General features: G+C 41.2%; 1 protein-coding gene across 1 annotated transcript in view; it reads right to left on the reverse strand.

Annotated features, from left to right (window-relative positions):
- Positions 1 to 24,243, reverse strand: part of LOC5577891 (homeobox protein slou) — an 81,629-nt gene that overhangs the window by 45,438 nt on the left and 11,948 nt on the right. The window contains exon 2 of the mRNA XM_001663547.2: positions 23,817 to 24,111. Within this exon, the coding sequence (XP_001663597.2) occupies positions 23,817 to 24,111 (295 nt within the window). The remainder of the gene's footprint in view (positions 1 to 23,816; positions 24,112 to 24,243) is intronic.

The following is a 24,243-nucleotide window of genomic DNA, read 5'->3' on the forward strand; positions in this document are numbered from 1 at the left end:
GGTGGGATCACAATTTTACTAAACACTTTGTGAGCAATACGTCGCTTTGATAAATGTTCTGAAACGCGTTTCAATTATCAATTGTGAAGCTTTGAAACATTGGGCCGTATGAATAAAATGTAGTAAAGTTGAGTTTACTACATTCTCGGTAGTAAACGCTATATGTGGAACACGAGTGGAACATGTTTGTGTCATTTTCCTTTCTACACCTTTCGAACATACTACAAACAACGCATTGCTATGAATAAAGGTAGCATTTACTACAAAGCTACTGGTAGTTAGCTGTAGCATAAGATAGCGGTGCGAATAATAAAGAGATGAGAAAAAATATAATAATTAGCATTTCCATTAATTTTAGATTCCCGAAATATAGCCGTTACCACAATGCATTAAAGCAAAAAAAGCTTTGGAATTGGAAAGGGTGGAGCTAATTTGTCGCACTGCTTCTTGTTCTGGTTCTTTATTTCCGTTGCATCCCGATCTTATTTTCTCCTTCGTCGTTTCCCCTTCGTTCATTCTGATTGGTTGCAGTTCAGACGTTGGCAGCTATATAACACGCAACGCTTGCTTTGACTAGCTCATTCAATAGTCCGATGCTGAAGACGACACATCAGCAGCAGAGCAGCGGTAGCAGAACAGCAGTAGCAGAGCAGCAGTAACCGGTGAAAAACCGAGAGAGCCCGAAGACGACGACAACAACACGTTGTCTATTCGGCACGGCAGCAACCCCAGCCTGCTCAGAGCGGCACAGCAGCGGTGCTCCGTTTGAATTGCGAAAGATCGCAAACGACGACGAGAAGAGGAAAGCGGTAGTGGACAGCCATCGTACGACGAGGCTGTTTTCGAGCTACTCTCGTCTCGGTAGCGGTGATCATGCAGAGCGAGGCCGCTTCCGGGATGACGTCCGGCTACGACAATGGTGCAGTGGGTAGCGGTGGCGAATCTCCAGTTCTACGGTAAGTGGTTGAAGTTGAAAAAAATGTGAAAACATCAAGAACCCCGATGAGAAATGACGGTGGTTAGAAATATTTTGGACCCCGATAGGAAAGGCGGGCGTTAAGATTTTTTTTTTTGACCCCGATTGAAAAGGCGGGTGTCAGCAATAAATATGGACCCCGATTGGAAAGGCGGGAGTCAAATGTTCCGATGGGAAAGGCGGAACTCGAAAGTATCGGAACCCCGATTGGAAAGGCGGAGGTTTTTGCTTGAGAAAGACTTTTTCTTTCATATTGAAGCGATTTGAAAAAAGTATGTGTAAATGTGAATGAATCAAGCAGAATTTTATTTCTTTTCTGCAGGATCACGAGACCTACGAGAAAGCAGTTGAGAGATGAGCTGAAGGCTGTGAAGGCAGAACTTGAAAGGACCCGAAAGGAGAAAGAAGAGCTGAACCGGATCGTGGAAAATCTTGAATCGGTTGAAAACGAGCGTCAGAATGCGATAACAACCGACGAAGATGAGTTGAACGCAGTACGAGCGGAATTAGAAAAGACGCGAATGGAGAGGGACGAACTTAGCCGGATTTTGGAAAACATCGACCATGATGAAAACGATTTTCATGAAGCGAGAACGAGCACAAGGCGTGAGGAGCACAACACCGTTGTGCGAGCACCACAAGCCACATCGTGCGACTCATTGCTTCTGACAATGACGAATATGTCACTGAGCAGTCTCAATATCCCTGAATGTGTCCCAGCTACAGGTGAGACGGAGATAAGCAAACGAGACTACGACCACTGGAAGAATGTCGTGAACGCTTCGATGAACCTCATCCAGGCAGTTGATGAGTCTACCAAAATCGATTTGTTCTGCATCAAAGCTGGTCCACTGCTGATTGAACTCCTCGACGGTATTGCAACACAACCAGGTATGCCAGATCGCCTTGAGCACCCGTACTCGAACGCGATTGCCCGACTGGATGCCCACTTTGGATCACGAGCCTATATGTTTTCCCAAAGGAATAAGTTAGCAAACATGGTACAGAGGAGCGAGGAGTCCAACATCCACTATGTGAAAAGGGTTGCGGCGGCAGCAAAGCTTTGCACCTACAAATCAGACGAAGAATTTGAAGCCATTTCTCGAACATTGACTAGAGGGTCGACCGATAGTCGTGTGAGAACCCTTGCATATCGTGTGCTAACTGACGGAGGCTCTCTAAATGAACTTATCGATCAAGTTCGCATACGGGAAGTGGAACTGGAAAACGAGAATGATTACCAGAGACTCCATCAGCAGCGGCAAGCGACTGTAGCAGCCGTATCACGCCATCCAGAGGACCTGGGGCAACGTCGACGTGGTCCAGTTCCACCAGCCAGAGGATACACTACTGGTCGTGGTAGGGGAGTCGCTTTTCGTGATGCAATGAGGACTCAGAGGTCTGCCCAATCCTGTTGGCGATGTTTGAGCACATACCACGCCGCAGAAGCCTGTTTCCACACCGACAAAGTATGTCGCAGATGTAACCGTCGAGGTCACATTGCTAGGGCATGCTCGACGCAGGTGAAGCAGGAAACACGCAAGCGACGTTGGGAAGGAGACGAACAGGAGCCGCCGACTAAGATTGCAGCAGTTCAGAAAGTTGAAGAAGATATGGAGGATGTAAAGGTAAAAGAAAATGACGATATCTAAGAGTTTCTTGAAATTACCTTAAGCAAAGTTATTTTCTATTTTGCTTATTTTGAATATGGCATTGGCATTTTATGTGTTGAAATAATGATTGAAGTCCAATAAAGGTTCTGTTTACAAAATGATTACAGTAAAAAAAAAAAAACCAATGAATTGAGTAATTTAAACTGAATAATGACTAAGTGTCATGCACATTTAACTTACAGGTGGAAGAAATCTTAAAACCTGACGAACACGAAATAACCATCGACAAAGTCAGATACGGCGTAAACGAAGACAATGATGCCTACGTCGTGGGATATGTGGCGGGAAAGAAGGTCCGATTTTTCATTAACTCTGGTGCGCAGGTCAATACAGTTACATCAGAGTCTTTCAACGCAATACTGCAAGATGAAACTGCTAAACGCAAGTTGTATGAGCTTACTTACGGATCTGATAAGAAGCTGCGTGCCTATGCATCACATAGCAACATTGAGGTGATAGCAACATTCTCAGCGGAACTTTTTGTGACAGACGATCGTCCTGTATCGATCGAAAAATTCTACGTTGTACGTGAATCAAGGGCACTCCTAAGATTCAATACCGCTGTCCGATACAGTTTGCTAGCAGTAGGTCTAGATGTATCAGTTAAACGCGATATGGACACAGATTGGCGATGTGAATTCTCTCTGCATAGCGTACAGATGGCCTCCAATCGAGTATTTCCCAAGTTCAATATCCCGGCAGTCAAGTTGAGCTATGACCATTCAATGCCACCATCGAGAAATGTGTATACACATATTCCGGCAGCATTTAAGGATTTGACAAGGCAAAAACTGAAAGAACTACAAGAGACTGGTATTATTGAAAAAGTGACCAACGAGATGGATAAAAGTTTTTGCTCTTCCTTGTTAGTAATTCCGAAAGGAAAAACTGATATAAGGCTGGTTGTCGATCTCAGGGGGCCCAACAAATGCATTAACAGAACGCCCTTTAGGATGCCAACATTCGAATCTATCCTGATGCAGTTACACGGAGCAAAATATTTCTCAACCATCGACTTGAAAAGCGCCTTCTTCCACATTGAACTGGATGAGAGTTCAAGGCACCTCACGAATTTTTTCGCTGGTGAAGCGCTCTACAGATGTTGTCGATTACCGTTCGGACTGACAAACTCACCGGATATCTTCCAGGAAGTTATGGAGACAGTAATCCTTACAGAATGTAAAGGCACCGTGAACTACCTTGATGACATAATGGTATTTGGCCTAACGAAAGAGGAACACGACCGAAATCTAAAAAAAGTACTGGAGAGACTTGAAGATCACAATGTGATAATAAACAGTGAGAAATGCTCATTCGGAATGGATTCGGTAAGATTTCTGGGCTTTCGAGTATCAGATGAAGGTTGGCAAATAGAGAATGAAAAAATTGGCACTCTAAAGGACGCACGCAAGCCTGAATCTACAGCAGAAGTGAAAAGTTTCCTGGGACTAGTCACATATATCGACAAATTCATCCCCCAGAGAGCAGATAAGACACGTCACTTGCGAGAGCTTTCCAATGCTCGAGATTTTTATTGGAATCAAGACCTTGAAGATGAGTTCCAGTATCTCAAAATTAATGCGTGGAAACAGATCAAAACCCTGGGGTATTTCAACCGTGAAGATGAAACGGAGTTATTCGTGGATGCTTCCCCATATGGCTTAGGAGCTATTTTGGTCCAATACGATGCTGAATCCAAGCCGCGGATTATTTCATGTGCTTCGAAAGCGTTGACGCCAGCTGAAAGAAAGTATCCCCAAACGCAAAAGGAAGCCCTCGCAATGGTGTGGGGTGTTGAGCGGTTTTCGGTATATCTCCTAAACATAGCTTTCACAATTCGAACGGATGCCGAGTCGAATGAATTTATATTCGGAGGCTCGCATAGAATAGGCAAGAGGGCGGTTTCGCCGTATAACTTCAAGGTATGTAAGGCTTTTTACCATATTAACTAACTGGAACTAAACTAGGTATTGCATGTAGGTTGAACGGGTCCCAAGCGATATGAACATGGCGGACGCATTATCAAGGCTAGTATCAGAATCGCAACCAACTGAAACATTCGACGAATCCGATGAGAAGCACCTGCTGTATTTTCTTGACACTGGCACCATGGAATTCACTTGGGAAGACATCGAATATGAAGCCGAAAAGGATGAGGAACAGATTTTGGTTCACGAGGCAATCAGATGTGGTCATTGGGATAAAAGTCTGAAGCGATACGAATCGGAGGCAAAGAACCTCAGAGTACTAGGGAGTCTTATCTTCATGAATGACAGAGTGATACTACCTTCAGTCCTCCGCGAAAGAGCTCTCAATTCGGCGCATCAAGGACATATGGGCAGTGCGGCCATGAAGAAGATTCTTCGAAATTATTTTTGGTGGCCGTCAATGTCTAAACAAGTAGAAACATTTGTGAAAGGATGTGAAACTTGCTTCCGCCTATCGAGGAAAAACGCACCAATCCCACTTACTAGCCGCGAGCTTCCGGATGGTCCGTGGGAGATCATTCAAATAGATTTCTTCTCTTTCAACGGTTGCGGATCAGGGGAGTTTTAAGTCGTGGTTGACACATACTCGAGGTATCTGCATGTCATTGAAATGAAGAGTACCGATGCCGACAGCACTAATGCCGCACTGTGCAGGATCTTTGAGGTTTGGGGGTACCCCCTCGCTATCCACAGTGATAACGGCCCTCCCTTTCAAGGAGAAAAGTTCGTCAAGACATGGGAAGATAGAGGAGTCAAGATCAGGAAAGCAATTCCACTGAGCGCTCAATCGAATGGAGCAGTAGAGCGCCAAAATAAAGGTCTGAAGGACGCATTGACCGCGGCCAAGATAGACAATATTAATTGGAAAAGTGCATTAGAGCAGTATTTGCACATGCACAACAAGGTTCGACCATTATCACGACTAGGTGTTACGCCGTTCGACTTACTAGTTGGGTGGAGATTCAGAGGAACATTTCCTTTTTTGTGGGATACTTTGCCCTCTGACCAAGTTGATCGAACGGATATCCGCGAAAAAGACGCTGTAACCAAGCTGAACAGTAAACAGTACGCGGATCTGCATCGAGGAGCGAAAGAATCTCAGATTTCAGTCGGAGATAGAGTGCTGCTGGCTCAAAACTCGAAACAGAAAGGAGATTCTACTTTCTCAGAAGAACGTTACACTGTTTTGACCCGCGATGGAGCAAAAATAGTTGTACAAAGCGACAGGGGAGTACAATACTCCAGAAATGTACAAGACGTGAAGAAAATTCCTGTAACGCTGCGTAAGAATAACGACACAGAGCCTGTAGAGCTGAATAGCCCCCCTTCGTCGGAAATCGAATTGCCTGAAATTTCTACAGAATGTTTGAAGCAAAATGTATCTGAAACCTTGGCTGAAACACAGAAACCCAACCGATTGAGAAAAAAACCTTCTCGTTTCAATGACATGGTTTTGTATTGTATCTATGATTAGAGAGTACAGATGTAGGGCATTGTAGCATAAGATAGCGGTGCGAATAATAAAGAGATGAGAAAAAATATAATAATTAGCATTTCCATTAATTTTAGATTCCCGAAATATAGCCGTTACCACAATGCATTAAAGCAAAAAAAGCTTTGGAATTGGAAAGGGTGGAGCTAATTTGTCGCACTGCTTCTTGTTCTGGTTCTTTATTTCCGTTGCATCCCGATCTTATTTTCTCCTTCGTCGTTTCCCCTTCGTTCATTCTGATTGGTTGCAGTTCAAACGTTGGCAGCTATATAACACGCAACGCTTGCTTTGACTAGCTCATTCAATAGTCCGATGCTGAAGACGACACATCAGCAGCAGAGCAGCGGTAGCAGAACAGCAGTAGCAGAGCAGCAGTAACCGGTGAAAAACCGAGAGAGCCCGAAGACGACGACAACACGTTGTCTATTCGGCACGGCAGCAACCCCAGCCTGCTCAGAGCGGCACAGCAGCGGTGCTCCGTTTGAATTGCGAAAGATCGCAAACGACGACGAGAAGAGGAAAGCGGTAGTGGACAGCCATCGTACGACGAGGCTGTTTTCGAGCTACTCTCGTCTCGGTAGCGGTGATCATGCAGAGCGAGGCCGCTTCCGGGATGACGTCCGGCTACGACATTAGCTTCAGAGGTTGCTACACATGCTTTGAGATTGCGGAATTGAATGGAATAATTTACTTTTGAGTAAAAATCATGGGAAAACGATATGAGTTTTGATATTTCGGAAGGTATTTTGAGTTTTGCTTAGGAATTCTGAGGTTACGAAAACATTCGCCCCGCCAATGCTGAGATTCCGGTAAGATTACCGGCAGTAGCAATTTGTAATATCCGTGTGAATTCTGGCATTACGATAATTATGTTATTTTCTAGGAATTTTAGGATGTCGGTAGGAATTCAGATATTTATAATGTAATTTGGAATTTCACTTGTAAACTCTGACATCTCAGATTTCCTTTTGAATTCCGGAATTCCTGTAGGAACTTTGGGATTCCGATATCGGATTTTTTATGATAATTCTGGAAGTTTAAATACCATTCTAGGAATATTGCGGAAATATTAGGAATCTGGTAAAAACTCTAGAATTGGGGTGGGAATGGGATTCCGAATATTAATCTCTTGGAATTATGTGGGTATCTTTGAGACGGTATTTCTGTAAGAATCTATGAGATTGTGGTGGGATTCCTGCGAATTATTGTGTGAATATTTGTAATTCTGAAAATCAATCCTCGTAATTATTGTAAAAACCTTTAAGATTCCGTTGATCTCCAGTTCCGTTGGAATTTTATAGCAAAGCTTTAATATAAACGATTTGAATGTCGGTAAATATTTTATAGATTTCAATGGGATTTTTTTGTGAAATCGACAAGAATTTTGATAATTTCAAAGGGAACCCTGGTGTTTTAGGGGAGATCCTCATTGAATTTTAACGACTACCAATGGAATCACTACAATTCCCATAAAAATCTCGACATTCTAAGTTCTAGACATTCCAAGGATACTATCAGAAACCCTACCAAAATAACGAGAATATCGCAGAAACACTTAGAACTTCCGGAATTCAACATGCTGTTAAGAAAACACACGGGGAGCATCAAAATTCTACCGCAATTTCACCAGAATCTCAGTACTGGTGCTAGAAAATATGTGGTTCCAAATTTGATAGCTGTAATCTCAAGATCTCTTCATAGATGTTAAGCTAGTATTTAAAAAATCATCAATCACTGGCGTTGGCGAAGGCCGAAAACCACCCAGAAAATTCTTTGATGTACCATCATCATAAAATCATAGACATAAAGAGAATACCAGACTAAATAACAGCACCTTATGATTTGTGCATATTGTCGATTAGATTCCATGCATTTTCTTCATATGCATGATTGTATTAATTTTAGGCGTCACTCTGAATAGAATGTTCTTTACGTGCAGAATCACTCTGCACTCTGAATGGAAATTTCTTAACGTGCAGCTTCAGTCACTGCTCATGTTCGAAAGTAGTAAGTACTACATGTTCGAGAAGTTTTTTATTCATACCAAAAGTGTAGTAAACTTTGTGGATTTTGTTTTTGAGTAGATGCTACATGTAGTAAAGTTCAAAGTTTTTTATTCATATCACCCATTGTCGCGAGGTCCTCTTCCGCTGCATACAGTCAACGTACCATATTCAAGTTTCCCACCGAGTATTGTCCGCAGCACTTTCAGAAAGCACGACAGGAGGCTTTCGATCTGTCTCTTTCAATGTCCACGCTTCGTGCTAATAGAAAGCCACCAGAAAAATCAATGTTTTATATGGATACATTTTGTTTCCATTTGCAAGTTACGGGATCTTAGCTGGTTACATAATCCATAAAAGGCCCTATTAGCAGCCAAAATTCATCTTTTCACTTCGCGGTCACAAGTGTTCTAAGGGGAACAAACTCTTTAAAAACTTCAAATACATCCCCATCAAACACTACTACACCAACATTACTAGGTCGCCCTCTATCTCTACCTACAATAATGTACTTTAGTTTGGTAGAATCTCTTCAGAAGCACGAAGGCCTCGTGCCAAGCCAAGGACCATATGCGGCCATATAATAATAGTGCCGTTTCTGTGCACGCCAGATATCCTGATGCTGAACATTGCTTTAATCCGTCTAACGTAACAAGCGAGGTGGACATCTCATCTGTAATCCGAATTTACATTATTTCGGACTATCCAGCGTAGCACTGATACGTGCCAATTAGTTTCACATGAAAACCATGTCCAAACATTGTCTGCCATAGCTCATTTCTCTTCACTGAATCCTACGCTGCCCTGAAATCAATACACAGATGCTGGGTCTGCATTTTTTATTCCAGAAATTCTTCCCAGATCATCCGCTAGGTAAATGTCTGGTCCGTTGTCTCGCATTTTTATTTTCCGACGAAGGACTCCTTGAGCGGTCTGAGTCTGTTAAACAAGACGCGTGACAGTATTTTGTACGCTGAATTCAATAGGATAATCCTTCTGTAATTAGCGCACTACTAGTCCGTTCTTTCTCGCAGCTTTACATTTATTTTAGCGCGCTGCCAGCTTTTTAACCTCTCCTATGGTCGATGGATCTGCAGCTTGACAGTCTTCATCAATATTCCGCTCGGTTTCACGCTACATTTCCATTTTTGCCGTTTAATAACTGTTGAAAGTGTTCTTTCCACCTTGCAGCCACCGCCGTTTTATCGGTCAGCAAATGCCTCTCTCGATCATTGTAGATAGCGGGCACTGATACGTTGACCGTTGAAAACAATTTCCGCATATAGTTTGGGTTCATGTTATCTTGAGCTTCAGCTGCTACACTACCCGACTAGAGGCTTGTAACAAAAATATAATAAAATTTTATCAGAATATGATATGCATATCATATTATGATGTAATTTTGTTAGGCTCCGTTATCCATAGAACATAATAAAACAGAAATATAACATAATGTGTTTTTTTCCCTTTAAGATATTTTTTTGTTCATTTTTAACAACTTCATCACAAAATAAATAGATACCCGACTTAAGGTACATAACAAAAAAATAAAAAAAATCTATCAGAATATGATATGCATATCTTATTATGATATAGTTTTGTTACACTCCGTTATCCACAGAAAATATTGAAACAAAAATATACCATATTGTGTTATATATATTTAGAATATATTTCTTTTTGTTTATTTTTAACAATTTTATAATGAAAATTAATACACATCTGTGCATTTGAATCAATTTGAATTTGAGTTTTTGAATCAAGACAAACATATATTTTTCATTTGAGAAGAATAAAAGAAAAATCTCTTGGGTTTGTTAAACTAGCCAAGCGATATCAAAATATTATGATCTGAATTTTATTTATTGACTAATTGCAAGTGAATAAAAAGTAACTTTTTGCGGCTTTGAATTGCTTGTTTTATATCAAACCATACATTTTTCTGTCTATTGTATCGAATATGAAGTTTATTAGAATTTTATACATGTAATTAATAAAAAAACTTATTATAACCATATATGTTTCTGTCTATTACAAGGAATATCATGTTTTGTTAGAATTTTCATATAATTGATCAAAAAGCCCTTAACATAATGAGTTACTCCGTATAATTTAAAGTATTATAATTTTGATTTTTTGTATCAAAAATAATAACTGGACTTGATATGTTTTTGATAGATAAAAAACACATTTTGTAATATTTAAGTTACAATTCATAGAAGTTTTGGTTTTAAATTTAGTTATTTTAACAACATCCTGCATCAAAATCGTAACAACCCATGTTCGATAAATTCTTCATATCATAGTAACATAAGCTGATATAATTTTATTATGTACTCATAGTCGGGTAGTTATGCATTTCAATAATATACAATATTATCGTATATCGAACAGTATTATAATTTTGATACTTTTTTGTATCAAACATAATAACTTGGTTTGATATGTTTTTGATAGAATTAAAACACATTTTGTTATGTTTATGTTACTATTGATACACTTTTTGTTATAATTTTAGTTATTTTAACAACATCCTGCATCAAGTTTGTAACAACCTATGTTCGAAAAAAAACTTATAAAATAATAACATATGCTGTTATAATTTTGTTATGTACCCTTAGACGGGTATCTTCGTGCTGTCTATTCTTTATGCGGTGGAATCGTGTTTCTCCAGATCTCTGTTACCAGTGTCAATGTGATGTGTAATGTTGATGAGATTTGTCGTGTGTAGTTTCGTAAATAATTTGTAAAGTAAAAAGAAAACGTCCATAGAAATGTAGCAATAGATCATCCCAGAAGCTCTCACGAGCGCAGCCAGCATTGCTCTACTCTATATCAAGATAACGGAATTGCCGCTAATCACCACCAGGGCTGCGCTAAACTACACGAATGGGCGGCCACGGATATGGCGAAATGGGTGGCCATGGTGAAGTGGGTTAAGGCATGAACGAGGATGGGTCACGACCAAAGATTTGGGGTTCACGATCACCAGAATTATACTTTATATGCCTGGTGATCTTCGAAGACAGCACTAGTGCATGACAGCAATATAAAGGAAGGATAGAGGAAGTGAGTGAGAAACTGGACATCTTGGTAAGTTACGTCCCAAAATAACCCTGAACCAAGATCAACCGTACCGTGCATGAATACCACAATTTTGAATCCTCGTTATGCCCACATGAACGCGCGGTTTCTATTCGAACCCACCATCGCGGTATTTATTTTAAATCGCCATTGTGATTTTCATTTATGTAGATCGTCAACCCAATCTGCGTTGACCCTACTCGCGAAAGCCCTGCATTCAGTAAGGTCAGCAAGTGCGGCACAAATTCGAGGCTTTCCGGGACAGACAGGAGGTCCACGAGAGGCTGCAGCCACTGAAGGAGAGAAGTAAAGAAGGAGTCGTCCGCCCCCTGGCCAGATTCGAAGGAAAGGTACCAGTGGGCGGAGCAATAGCAGTGAAGGTATTGCAGTGCGCGGGTTCCGAAGAAGTTAAAAAAAAGTAAGGTAGAAGTAGTCGTAAAGAAGTGAGATGCGTCGTCCGGTGTTGAGGACGGATGCAAGGAAAGTTCAGGAGAAGAATTGAGGAAGTATGACGTCAAGGAAGCAGGAATGAATGTGTATTCAGAGGCCGAAAATAGAGCGAGTTTTAACTTGAGCCAATTTATATTTTTTTTTTCGCGGAGTGTCACGAACGTAGCGGCGACCCTGAAGCTTGGCTACGGGAGTTTCATCTAGGCTGGGAGTAACACGGCCAGTAAGTTACATCACGCTGTCCTGTACCGCCCTATGTTCTGGCGGATATCGGCCACAAGCATATGGCTTCTGGCGAAATTCTTCACGTCTGTCACTCTTCATCGACTTCATCGTTGACCTGTGGCAATCATATCCCGTGCCGTTGCGGTAACAGCTACATTGACAAGGTCCCATACTGACTGTCTCGTAGGCTGTTGACAACTCCAGAATAGTTCATTCTATCCAATTGCGGTTATTGACGTTATTTCGACGAAAATTATCACTTGAGACTTCGCAAAGAAAGCTTTGGACCGTCGAGAGAAGAATGCGTAACGTGTCGACGATCGAGAGAGAGAGCATCACTGTAGATTATTTTTTCCAGAAAGTGTGTCGCGATTCTGTTTCTTTTGCACGGGATTAATCGAGGGCATAAATCGCAACATTTTCAGTATTCTTAGATCTATAGACTATTCGCTAACAATGTGCTGCTGCACAGGTAGATGCCAAGGATACCCAGGTAGATGCCAAGGTTGCAGGATGTTTTCCGGCGCGATGGCACCTCGACCAATTGAAGCTCGGTTATTCGTCACGATCGGAAAGAGTCGGCTCAGTTAGCTAGAGCTAGCCTACTCCGGCGGTGGAAAATCTCCAGAAACCGTTAACATGACGCGTTGTTCTTGCATCACTGATGATCGATGGATTGTCGAGGTCGAGGGTCTGCGATTTCGGCGACTTCACAGCTCCCCGAAGACAATTTGTCTGTGCAATTTTGACCCCGACAGTGAACCAAGACCATTTCTGCGGAGAAAATTTCCGAAAAAGAAAGTTCAGGGTTAGCTCTACAGAGGCTGATCTCATATAACAATGTTGTGTTGCTAGGACCGCAGTTTACCAAAGATACTACTAGACTAACAAGAAGCTCTTTGTAAGTATCGTTATATCGCTTCTTTAGGAGCTCACATAGTCGCAACGATAAATGTGCAGCTATTCAACAAGACTCAACATCAGACAGAAGAAAAAGATTTAGCCACTTCAATCAATAATTAAAATCTTATTTCAATTTTGAATATCAACCATCGCACTAGAGCGCAATCAAATAGATCTCCTAGTCCCCAAAACTGATTGCAATCGGAAAACCTAAATCTAATTAGTGCCACTGACAACCGTTCAACCGAAAAACTCGACATCGACCGAAAGCAGATTTTGTAAATTGCCCAAGCCAATAATTTTTCAATTAACTACCGAACTGAATTGGTCCTCCTCGTCAACCGGGGGCGAGCTGAGCAGTTTTTTTTTGTTGTTGTTCTTCTCTTGAACATATCCTTCAGCAAAGCAAGTCCGACACACCGGACCAAAGAAACGGTAGCAGCCGTGCACTGTGGTTCGATGGCGACCAAAACTTTAAAACCTAAGGTTGTTTTCTCCGGCTTACTTAACGCCAGGGATTGAATTCTGAGAAAGTTGATTGTTTATCTTGCTTATTGCTCTCTGTAATAATCATGATCCGCAACACATCATGAGAACTTGTTCATCATCTTGCTATGATTGGATCGAGGGTTACCAGTACATGATAGAATCCATTTGAACAAGTTTCAAACCTGAGGGATATATATATATATATATATATATATATATATATATATATATATATATATATATATATATATATATATATATATATATATATATATATATATATATATATATATATATATATATATATATATATATATATATATATATATATATATATATAAGTTAGGTAACGATACAACATTAACCATTTAAATGAGAGTTTGAGGGTTTGGCCAACATTTCTTCCAGATCGCACCACTGTGCCGTGTTTGAGGTTTTTGTGGGGAGCGGAACATACAAATTTAATTTTTATTCCTCCCAATTTTACACATCGATCGATATTTTAATTAAAAACATCAGTCAGATCCACACAGTAGTGCTGTGGACTCCGCTGGTGGGTATAATAAACAGAGAGCTTTTGATCGAGATGCAAATCGATGCGGCAGGTTCTAGCTCTGGGGTGGGTGGAGGAAAATCAATTCGATTTATGTAAATTTCGATCTGTGTGGAAGCGAGAGGGTGAATCGGAGCAGAGACTTTTTTTGCCACTCTGTGTGACCACCAACTGGGGAAAGGTTTCGAAGCAGAGCTTTTATTTTTTTGCACATTGTCGTATTGCTGCCGGAACTGATCCATTAAAAGTTTTCTGTGCTCTCCGAAAAAAAATGGTACGCAAATGGGATTTGCCAAATAGGAGCAAATTGTTTCCGCGCCCAAGCATCCGCGCTCAACTGTATCTGGTGGGATTCGGTCATTTAGGATGCATCAGATTTCAAGCGGAGGACTGAGTAGAGGCACAAAGAAGCAGTTATGGCGAGAAGATGGGAAAAAATGTCAGAGTGCAGCGAAGAGATAGGTTTTAATGCAAATGAAGCGATACGGTGAATTGGGATATTGGAATCACGAAAAAAATGGAATGCATTGCACGATAAATTTCACCGGTGTGAGAACGCTCATAGATGACTTTTGTATTTCAGGATATGGCCTCTGTTTGTAGATGAGGTATTGAGATTTATTGAATTGACGTCTCTATCTTCACTATCATAGTTGGCAAATTGGAAAGAGCGTCCAATATAGATCTTGTCCTCACAAGCCCTTACTTCATGCTTTTCCAAGGACGGTGTTGGTGTTCTAATGGCTACCGCTTCTGCTTTATAAGCAAAAGATTATGGGCACAAACTCAGGCCTTACGCCTGCTAACCAAAAGTGAGCCTAACTGCCATTAAACAGTTACCTTACCCCTATACTTTCCCGCATGAACTGGCTGATAAGTTCATCCGCCTCAGAAAAGTGATGGAGATTAGGCTGTCGATTGCAGATGCTAAAAAAGCATTGAACTTGGCATGCACAAAGTAGGCTGATCGGAATATCCGCTGAACATTCAATAGCCTTTCAAAGTGTGGTTCAAGTGCTACCGGAAGGGCCATAACGCAGGGGAATGCAATGACCTCGAAAGGTATAAGCTGTGCAGAAGATGCGGCGTCAAAAGCAATAGTGCAAGCGATTGTAAGCAAATCGTAAAGTGCCTAATATGTGCCGACAAAGCAGACAACAGACACTCCATGAGTGGATCAAGATATCCATGTTCAAGAAGAGTATCAAAACAGCCAAAACGGAAGCAACACAACTGAATCAAAACCACTATGATGCAGCCCAACAGGTTCTTCAGCAATCAGTCTTAGAAACAAAGTCTGACGTGATGTTACTATCGTATGAATAGCGCATATCAGCCTACAAAAGGACTAGGTAGCGCAGCTATCAGTTATAAATAGGTGGCCTCTGTTTGAAATGACGGTCCAAGGTGGTCGATTGAGGAATTTCCATATGGTCGGAAGGATGAAAGTTGAGCTAGTCAAACGGCTGCCAGTAGTAATAAATTACGACTTCAGTGCACGGACAGTGGGGTTGGATAGCCGCTGCACTAATTAATGAGGACAACGATAGTTCAAAACCCTGACCGCATTCAATTTAGAGCTGATAAATATGGGTACGGTGAGCATTTTCCGTAAAAATGGTGCAAAATTGATTATCAATGTGACGTTCTGTTGTCCTAACGTTATAGGAACCATGGACTGAAGCTTTGATAACGGCTATTCTCATAGCGATTATCAAGCGATATGCTATAGTATAAAAGCTGGTGAGCAGAGGACGGTACACAGTTAGCTCGAGGTTGGAGAACAGCGCTTCAACGCTGAGGTGTTCCATGAAGCCTTGAGCACGGATAGAATACTTTGAACCTACTCGGCGAAGAGCTAGTTGGTGTCATATCACGTTTTCATGACGAGGAATGTCCTTTACAGAACGGACCGAAGAATAGTATATGGCGTTCAAAAAGGAAATCAAGAGTTGGAAACGAACATGCTTCTATAGCCAAGCCCAGATCAGGGATGGGGTGCGAGACAAATCTTTCTCGTTGTTACACACGCTGCTGCGAGATAGCGCCTTAAATTCGTTGGAGACGTGCACGAGTAATTTCTATGCACTGCACACTGGCAGTGCTTACTCGCAATGTGCTTTGGGCTGCGAAGTAACGAGTTGTCACCTTATCACTCTTTGCGTTTCGTACACGCGTCGAAAATTCCACTTGAATTCATTTCACTTGAATTTCACTTTCATTGAAGAGCTACGGCCGTCTTCTACGTAGTATTTATTTGCTGGGAGGTGCTCTGTCACCCAAGAACAAGGTCTTCGTCCGAAATCCACGCCAAGTTGAAGCGGTCGAGTTCCCACCAGGCTAATCAAGTCCTGAGCGCTGCCATCACCGCCTTAGGGAAGCGATCGACCCTTCTTCGGACCATCCAGTCCTCGAACGCTGCCGCTGTTCACGCTTTCCACTGTTCATCATCAAAGCCACCCCCTCGTCAACGTAGTGATCCTCCATCAAGTCCCCGGCCAGTAGATCAGCGTGCCATTTACAACGCCTAATAAACCGTTTGATCGGAAGTACTTGGATTGAATTTAAGTTCCTGCACTCCGAAAACACCCTTCCGGTGCCCATACACCCTGAGACCCAGAACCAGAAAAGGCCGTGAGTGCCAATTCCGGAGGCTGTCGTTGGCTCTAGATCAGCCTGGGGCTGTAAACCGGTTTCCTTCTGAAACCGAGCAGTGAGGCTCTGGAGTCAAAAAAGAGGTCTTATAATAGTTATCTCCATATGAACCAAACATTAAATGGCATGTACACAGCCAAATTTCATCAAAATCATTTCAAACTGCCGTCTACCAACATTGACATAGATTAACCATAATGGAGCCACAACTTCAAAAATTTCATCAATCGGTAATCTTCCATTACTACGTGAATGTACACTCTACCTTCAATAACGCAGGCTAGTTGGCGTACTCCACCGCTTCCATGTTCTGGTTCAGTTAGTAAGCTTTTGAAAAGCGATTTCCATTATCGGATTGTACTATACTTGTGAATTATTCTACTTTGAAAGCAATTTTAATAAGGTAGTCAAACAATTTGCTTACAAATCAAAATCGATCGACTAATCCTGCGTCTCGTCTGTAGTAGATTGAAAAAAAGTTTGGGTATTTATTCTTCATACTTGCAAACATTTTCTAATTTAACTATCGTGCAACACCTAAGCGATTGCGCGATGACGATACATCCGGGCCGACGGAATATGCACCGAAGATCTTCTGTGGCAAATGGCTAGGCCTGGCGTACCTTTGGTACCTGCAGGAATACAATAGACCCCTCTGTATGGTCCTTGCCTCTTGCCCAGCAACTCCTATCCCTACCTCCTCGTGGTATTGGCCGGGGTACGAGTAACGTTAGAGAAGATCTGGTAACCAACCCCGGTGGGAACTTTGGTCGTATGCTGACAGGGAAGGGGGATTTGCTTAAGCTTTTGCTTCAGCGTCTGTACTCCATGTTAGGAGTGGCTCACAACAGCGTTAGTTCCCCATGTTAGGGGCGGCTGATCATCATCCGAGTTCCATAAACGGAATCTCAGCTAAACTGCGCACTATGGCCCTCCGAACATTTAGGGGGAATGGTCCTCCGGAAATATAGGGAGTTGGTGTCAGGCCCTGCAAGCCAGCCGTAAAAATATCAAGCAACGAATAATCAACGAGAGAATGCGAACCGGGACAATCGACGAAGACCACAGCGACGTAAAGGGACTAGCGATTGGAAGCACGGTACGTGGAACTGTAAATCTCTCAATTTCATCGGGAGCACACGCATACTCGCCGACGTGCTGAAGGATCGTGGATTCGGCATCGTAGCGTTGCAGGAAGTGTGTTGGAAGGGATCAATGGTGCGAACATTTAGATGTAACCATACCATCTACCAGAGCTGCGGCAACACACACGAACTGGGAACTGCTTTTATAGTAATGGGTGATATGCAGAGGCGCGTGATCGGGTGGTGGCCGATCAATGAGAGAATATGCAAGTTGAGGCTCAAAGGCCGGTTCTTCAACTTCAGCATAATAAACGTGCACAGCCCTCACTCCGGAAGCACTGATGATAATAAAGACGCTTTTTACGCGCAGCTCGAACGCGAGTACGGCAGCTGCCCAAACCATGACGTCAAAATCATCATAGGATATCTAAACGTTCAGGTTCGCCAGAAGGAGGAGTCCAAACCGATTACTGGAAAGTTCAACGCCCACCGGCTGACGAACGAAGACGGCTTACGACTAATTGATTTCGCCGCCTCCAAGAATAGAGTAAAGTGGGGCAAAAGTTCGAGTGGGGTAAGAGTTTCTTTTTAAGATTTCTAGGTCAATTCAAAACAAATCTTATAAATGCCATGGTGGTTCGAATGCTATTCAATTAAGAGAGTTTCAATCTAAATATCATAAAAATCGATTGAGATTTGAAAAAGTTAGGGCTATTTTTTATTTTTTGACGTGAATATTGTAATTTTTGGTCAAACTTTCGTTGCATGGAACCAATTGAAGATAATATCTTTTTCAATATTTTATGTAAGGGCGTTTCTAGACCTATCATAAGGTTGTTTTGAGGTGTATTAGTTTTTGCATAAATGCAAAATGCTCGAAAACTATTTTTAGCCCATAGTGGGGCAAAAGTTCGAATCAGCGGGGCAAAAGTTCGACCCATGTATAAAATCACGGTAAAAATTGCAAATTGCCTAAAATCCACATATTATCTTCGAATTTAGTTAAAATTGTCTGATCATGTGAAAACTCAGAGGCGTCGCGTCAGCATGTGCAACATGTGCACTGCACAGGTGGCATCTCGTTCATCCTGACCACCAACAATATGTACTACTTATCAATGATTATTTAATAATTCATCCACTTAACAACCATTACAAGTATCACTGTTATCAATAGTTTGGTATGTAATTTACATTCATCAAAATAGTTGTTAAAATTTTGCATTGCAAATGAAATGAAATAGGCGTTTTGTGGCGACGCGCGATCTGAGAACTTTTTTTTTCCTCGCGCATTGCTGCGCGACACTTTATCCCACGCTACACGTTGCTGGCTGTGACGATGAAACCCAACGTGTGCACTTTCATCGGGAAACCGGCTGCCCGGTATCGTACACGCAATGTTGCCAATGTGGTAGAGAGCTTTTTGAACTACAAATGCCAGTGTGTGAGTAGCCAAAGCGTCAACTCCGGCCAGTGCACATCTTGCTACAGCAGTCAGCAACCAACCAAGTCGATCAGTGTGAGAACGCAGATGGGAATGACAAGAGAGAAATCAATCCACGAGAGAGATTCCTTCTGCTTGCTCTCTTTTTGCCTTCTCGCCGTCAGCAATCGGCATCACCACGCGTGATGCGCAGGTGTGTCTCAGGCAGTGGAAGATGGATATTTTTTTGCTTTTTTGACTTTCAGTAAACTAACCTCATGTATATAGGGTGTCCCAGAAAGTATAGGCACGACTTTACCAGACTGCCATTTCGAGACTAATGCAGATAAAAATCTGATTTCCACACATTTCATTCTTTTACTTATCAAGAGTAGATTTAGAATTTTGAGCGATTTTTTTTCGCTACCTGTTTGTTGTTGGTGTTACATTTCTGGAAGCTCTTCATGAGTTTTGCACAAATCGCGTTATTTATGAGCGACTTTGTTCTACGAAATTTGTGCTGGGTCATAGAGTACGTACAATAAAAATCGAGTATTTTACACGATACTAACTGTTTTGGTTCATTTCTATGTAAAGATTTGGTGACCATTAGTCACAGTCTCGAATTAGAAGATTAGTTAGAAACCAATGCTGTTGAAATTAACACTACTTCTTCAGAATTCATCATTTAATGATGTCTGATTTTAAAATCACATACAATACGTGTTGATTAAATTGGGTTATTAAGTAATGACAAATATACCAGTTTTTATAAATTAATAGAAAGCGGACATTTTTTTTAATGATTTCATTAAGCTCGATATCTTAATTTTGATGTTGTAAATGATTGACTATTTTTTCAATCTCAAATTTGAAATTTTAGGCTTAATAACATCTCATCCCGACAGCTCGTACCGTAGTAAAATTTGCCAAGGAGATCAAAAAAGATTTCCATACTAATTTCAAGTAGTTCCAGGGCACGGAAAATGTTGTAACTTTGAGTTCTGTTTCAATTTTAACGTAGATTCAGAATATATAAAAGCTCAATACCCATATACAACTCTATTGATAAATTTAACTGAACCGCCCGATTAGTAATTAAAATATGCAATGTTTTGATTCTATTAAAAGGCTAAGTAAAAAAATCATATTCCAGAATGATGATTACGCTCTTCTTACGAAAAACTTAGCATGACATGACAAAAAAGATATAAAGTTAAGTAAGCGGTGCACAGGTGAATAATTAGGTCGTGCGACGCCTCTGGAAAACTGTCACCAAAATTTCACATTTCCACTTAGTTTTGCGAAAAACTGCTATTTTTGAGTATATTACAATTAACCCGGTTTTGGGCAATTTTTTGATGAAAATTTAGTGTGTATTTTTCGTCAAACATAAGTTTACGGCTGGTGTAAAGTATGCCTGTCATATAAGGATCGATATTTTGTGTTTTAGCCAGCGAACTTTTGCCCCACATTAGATTCGAACTCATGCCCCACCGGTGGGGCAAAAGTTCGAATAAGACAATCAATTTCGAAACTGTTATAACTAAAAATTGGTAAATCTTTTGACATAAGTTTGTTCAGCAAAATTATAGCCCATATGTTGAAGGTTCACTGTATGGTATTTGTTTTGTTTTAACTGCTATTGTTTTCCTGGAAACTTTGATTATACCACTAAGGTCGAACTTTTGCCCCACCTTACTCTATGGTTATTCGTAGCACCTACTTCCAGCACAGCCTTCCATAGCGATACACCTGGAGATCACCACATTAGACAGAATTACAAATCGACCACGTTCTGATTGATGGACGGCACTTCTCCGACATTATCGACGTCAGGACCTATCGTGGCGCTAACATCGACTCTGACCACTATCTGGTGATGGTTAAACTGCGCCCAAAACTCGCCGTCGTCAACAACGTACGGTACCGACGGCCGCTCTGGTATGACCTGGAGCGGCTAAAGCAACCGAATGTCACAGCAACCGAAAGCGCAGCACCTCGAAGCTGCATTACCGGAAGAGTTTGAGCTGAATGAAGCCCTTCTTGAGGATTGCTGGAGAACAGTGAAGGCAGCCATCAACAATGCAGCTGAGAGCAACGTCGGGTACGTGGGACGGAGTCGACGGAACGATTTGTTCGACGAGGAATGCAGGCAGATTCTGAAGGAGAAGAACGCAGCGCGGGCGGTCATGCTACAGCAAGGGTACCGGCATAACGTGAAGCGTTATAGACGAAAATGGCAACAGCAGACCCGCTTCTTTCGGGAGAAAAAACGCCGCCTGGATGAGACGGAGTGTAAGGAGATGGAACAGATGTGCCGGTCTCAAGAGAGTCCAGCGAAGTTTTATTCGATATGCTCTTGGTCAACTGCCATGGTCAGATCCCGTAAACCTGCCAGACTACCCAACCGGCTGTAGACTGGTAGATATTGAGACACTTGCTTCCAGACGCAACCATTTACAGCGACTTTTCGTATTCGACTTTTAAAGGGGAGCCTTGATTGTTCATCGCTTCTCGACAATGTTCTATTCTACGCGCTCAATCGCCATTTGCCAGAACGAGACTTGCTGCTCACCATGCGGTATAGAACGTCTTATGGATTCAACAACCCGCTGTCCAAATGCTTTCGTCTGTTTAATAGTGTTAGTGCTTTGTTCAATTTCTCTGTGTCTAAGTATGTTTTTAAGAATAGGATTAAGGGTTTAGATTAAGAAACATTACAATAATTTGAGACAGTGACAAAATAAATAAATAAATGGAAGATTTTTCCTAACCCTTCCAAAACTTAACTTAAAATATTCCCACCTAAAGCACTTTATTTGAAACCTCCAAGTGGGCAGGTTGTCACGATGAGAGGGATTCCAATAAATTGGTCAGATAAAGTTAAGTACCTGTCTAGGGTTCGTGATACAAAAAAAAATACGTTCAAAAATCACATTGAGATCATTCAAGCCAAAAGTAACAAATATAGAAAATGTATACATCCACTTGTTAACAGAAAGACGAAAATTTGTTTTAAGAACAAGCTTTTGATCTACAATCAAATTTTCAAGCCAGCCATGTTGCATGCTGTACCAATGCTAGTTGTTGTAATACTAGGAAGATATCTCTGCAGAGGATTCAAAATTCAATTTAATTTATTAATAATTTAAGACAAAAATCGTTGCAATCATCTGTTGCCACGATTAATGCGTTACATAGCTAGGTTTAGTTACTTGAAAGCGTTTTATTCTCTTATAAGCAGGTAAAATCAACTCACTTGTAAAAAAATAAATGTTATATGATGTTAACAAAATGCTAATAAACGCCAAATTTGGTTTTACCAAATTAGGATGATAGTGTTTTATAACACAGAACATTTAGATATAAGAAATTAATGTAATGTTTGGAATGATGCTTATAAAGAATGAATAGAAATCAAAATCGATAAATATTTCTAGTTGGATTGATTTCACAATGCATCCAGGTTGTCCTAGCAGCGTTCATTGATTTCGCATTTTTTGTGACGCCTACGAAAAAACTTCGCAGCAGGTTGGTGTATACTGCTGAGCGCGCCGATTGACTAAACTATCGGTCCCAACAGCGAATGTCTATTTGCCTAAATGTTATCTGCTTTTTAGCATGCATGATGCAGCAATCGTTGCGTCCATTTTCCGGCGATGCCAGATACCGGTACAGTGTTTCCATTGGCCCGAGAAGTACACATGTGCAATCGCAGTCATGCACATTTGCCCCATATCGTTGCACGGTGCGATGCAGTCTGCGTTGGCTCTCTCTTATACGGTAAATCTGCGATTCTTCTGTTGGAGTTTTTTTTTCTGCGTGTCAGGTCAGGTCTAAACTTTAGCTCAACGGGGCACAGTAGTACCGTTCATAGGCCAAAAATCGGAAAATAAATTGCCAATGAACAGTTTGGATTCCGACATGGGCATTCGACCTCTCATCGACTTTCACGTGTAACAAATTTGAATCGTTCCAACAAATTCGAAAGCTTTTCTACTGGTCTTGATCTTCGAGACATAGAAAAGCTATTCAACAGTGTTTGATATATAGGATTGATTGCAAAATTAAAAAAAACTTTAATTTTCCAACATACATTTTTAGAATGCTTCCAAGTTTTCTGTCAAATCATGCACTTCAGTTTAATTATCAGAAGTCCAAGTTTGAAAGACTTCCTGTAAGAGCTGGTGTTCAAGGCAGCATTTCGGGACCAATATTATACAATATTTTCACATCTGACTTACGTGAGTTACCTCAGGGACGTCGAAAATCTTTGTTTGTGAATGACAATGACACAGGCCTCGTTGCGAAACATTGCTGATTATGCATCGATACAGACGTAATGTTCGTTTTATTTAGTCTTGCTTAGAAATCATATAAGAACGAATTCTTCAATGTCTGATAGCATGATATATGACCGCTTCGTAGAACAAATGCTACCACTGTGCGGGGCAGGCCTTTTTTTTATTGGTGGAGGCTGCATTCTGCTAGGCAACGAAGTAAGCTTAGAAGGGATGAAGTATTTTGCAATACGAGATAATACCGGAACCTACGCGAAGTGAAGTGCAACCGAGTCTGTGTCATGTGCAATGGCTACGGAGCGTCATTCGAACGATGCGACTTGATATGGTTGCGATTGCAAAAAAAAATGCATCTAAAACTATTTGTCAAATACGTGTAATTCGAACGCATCCCCGAATGTTTGCCCGGGGGAAATCTGTTTGCTTTCTGATGTTTCGATGAGATGCAACACAAGATGGCTCGTTAGGTTGTTTGATGGGCTCTGTATAAGCCAATAGGGCAGAAGAACTTACCTGATCGCGAATCACTTTGGTCGTCGTCCAGCTTGTCATCCCGGTCGAAGCCACTCCAAAATTTGTTACTACTATTTACACTATGGTTGTTGGAATTACTGTTTTGACTACAGGTGTTATTGTTGTTAATACTGCTATTATTGTTGTTTTGATTATGTTTGCCGTTGAACTTGTTGGGGTCCAGAATGTTTTCCACGGAAAATGCTAACCGCTTCGGGGTGGTTTCTTTTTCACTACTGGTGATTGATTTGGCACTGCTACTGTCCATGGAGCGGGTCAAGTCGACAGGACATCCCTGTGGAGCAATATAAAAAAATGATATTTAGTGAAGTTTAAATTTAATCGAATATATTATATTTTGGTGGATATCTGGACAAATGCTTAAAAATTGATATTTTCATATTCAAAATATTTTTCTTGTGTTTCA

Source organism: Aedes aegypti, chromosome 1, assembly GCF_002204515.2.
Source record: "Aedes aegypti strain LVP_AGWG chromosome 1, AaegL5.0 Primary Assembly, whole genome shotgun sequence".
NCBI lineage: Eukaryota > Metazoa > Arthropoda > Insecta > Diptera > Culicidae > Aedes > Aedes aegypti.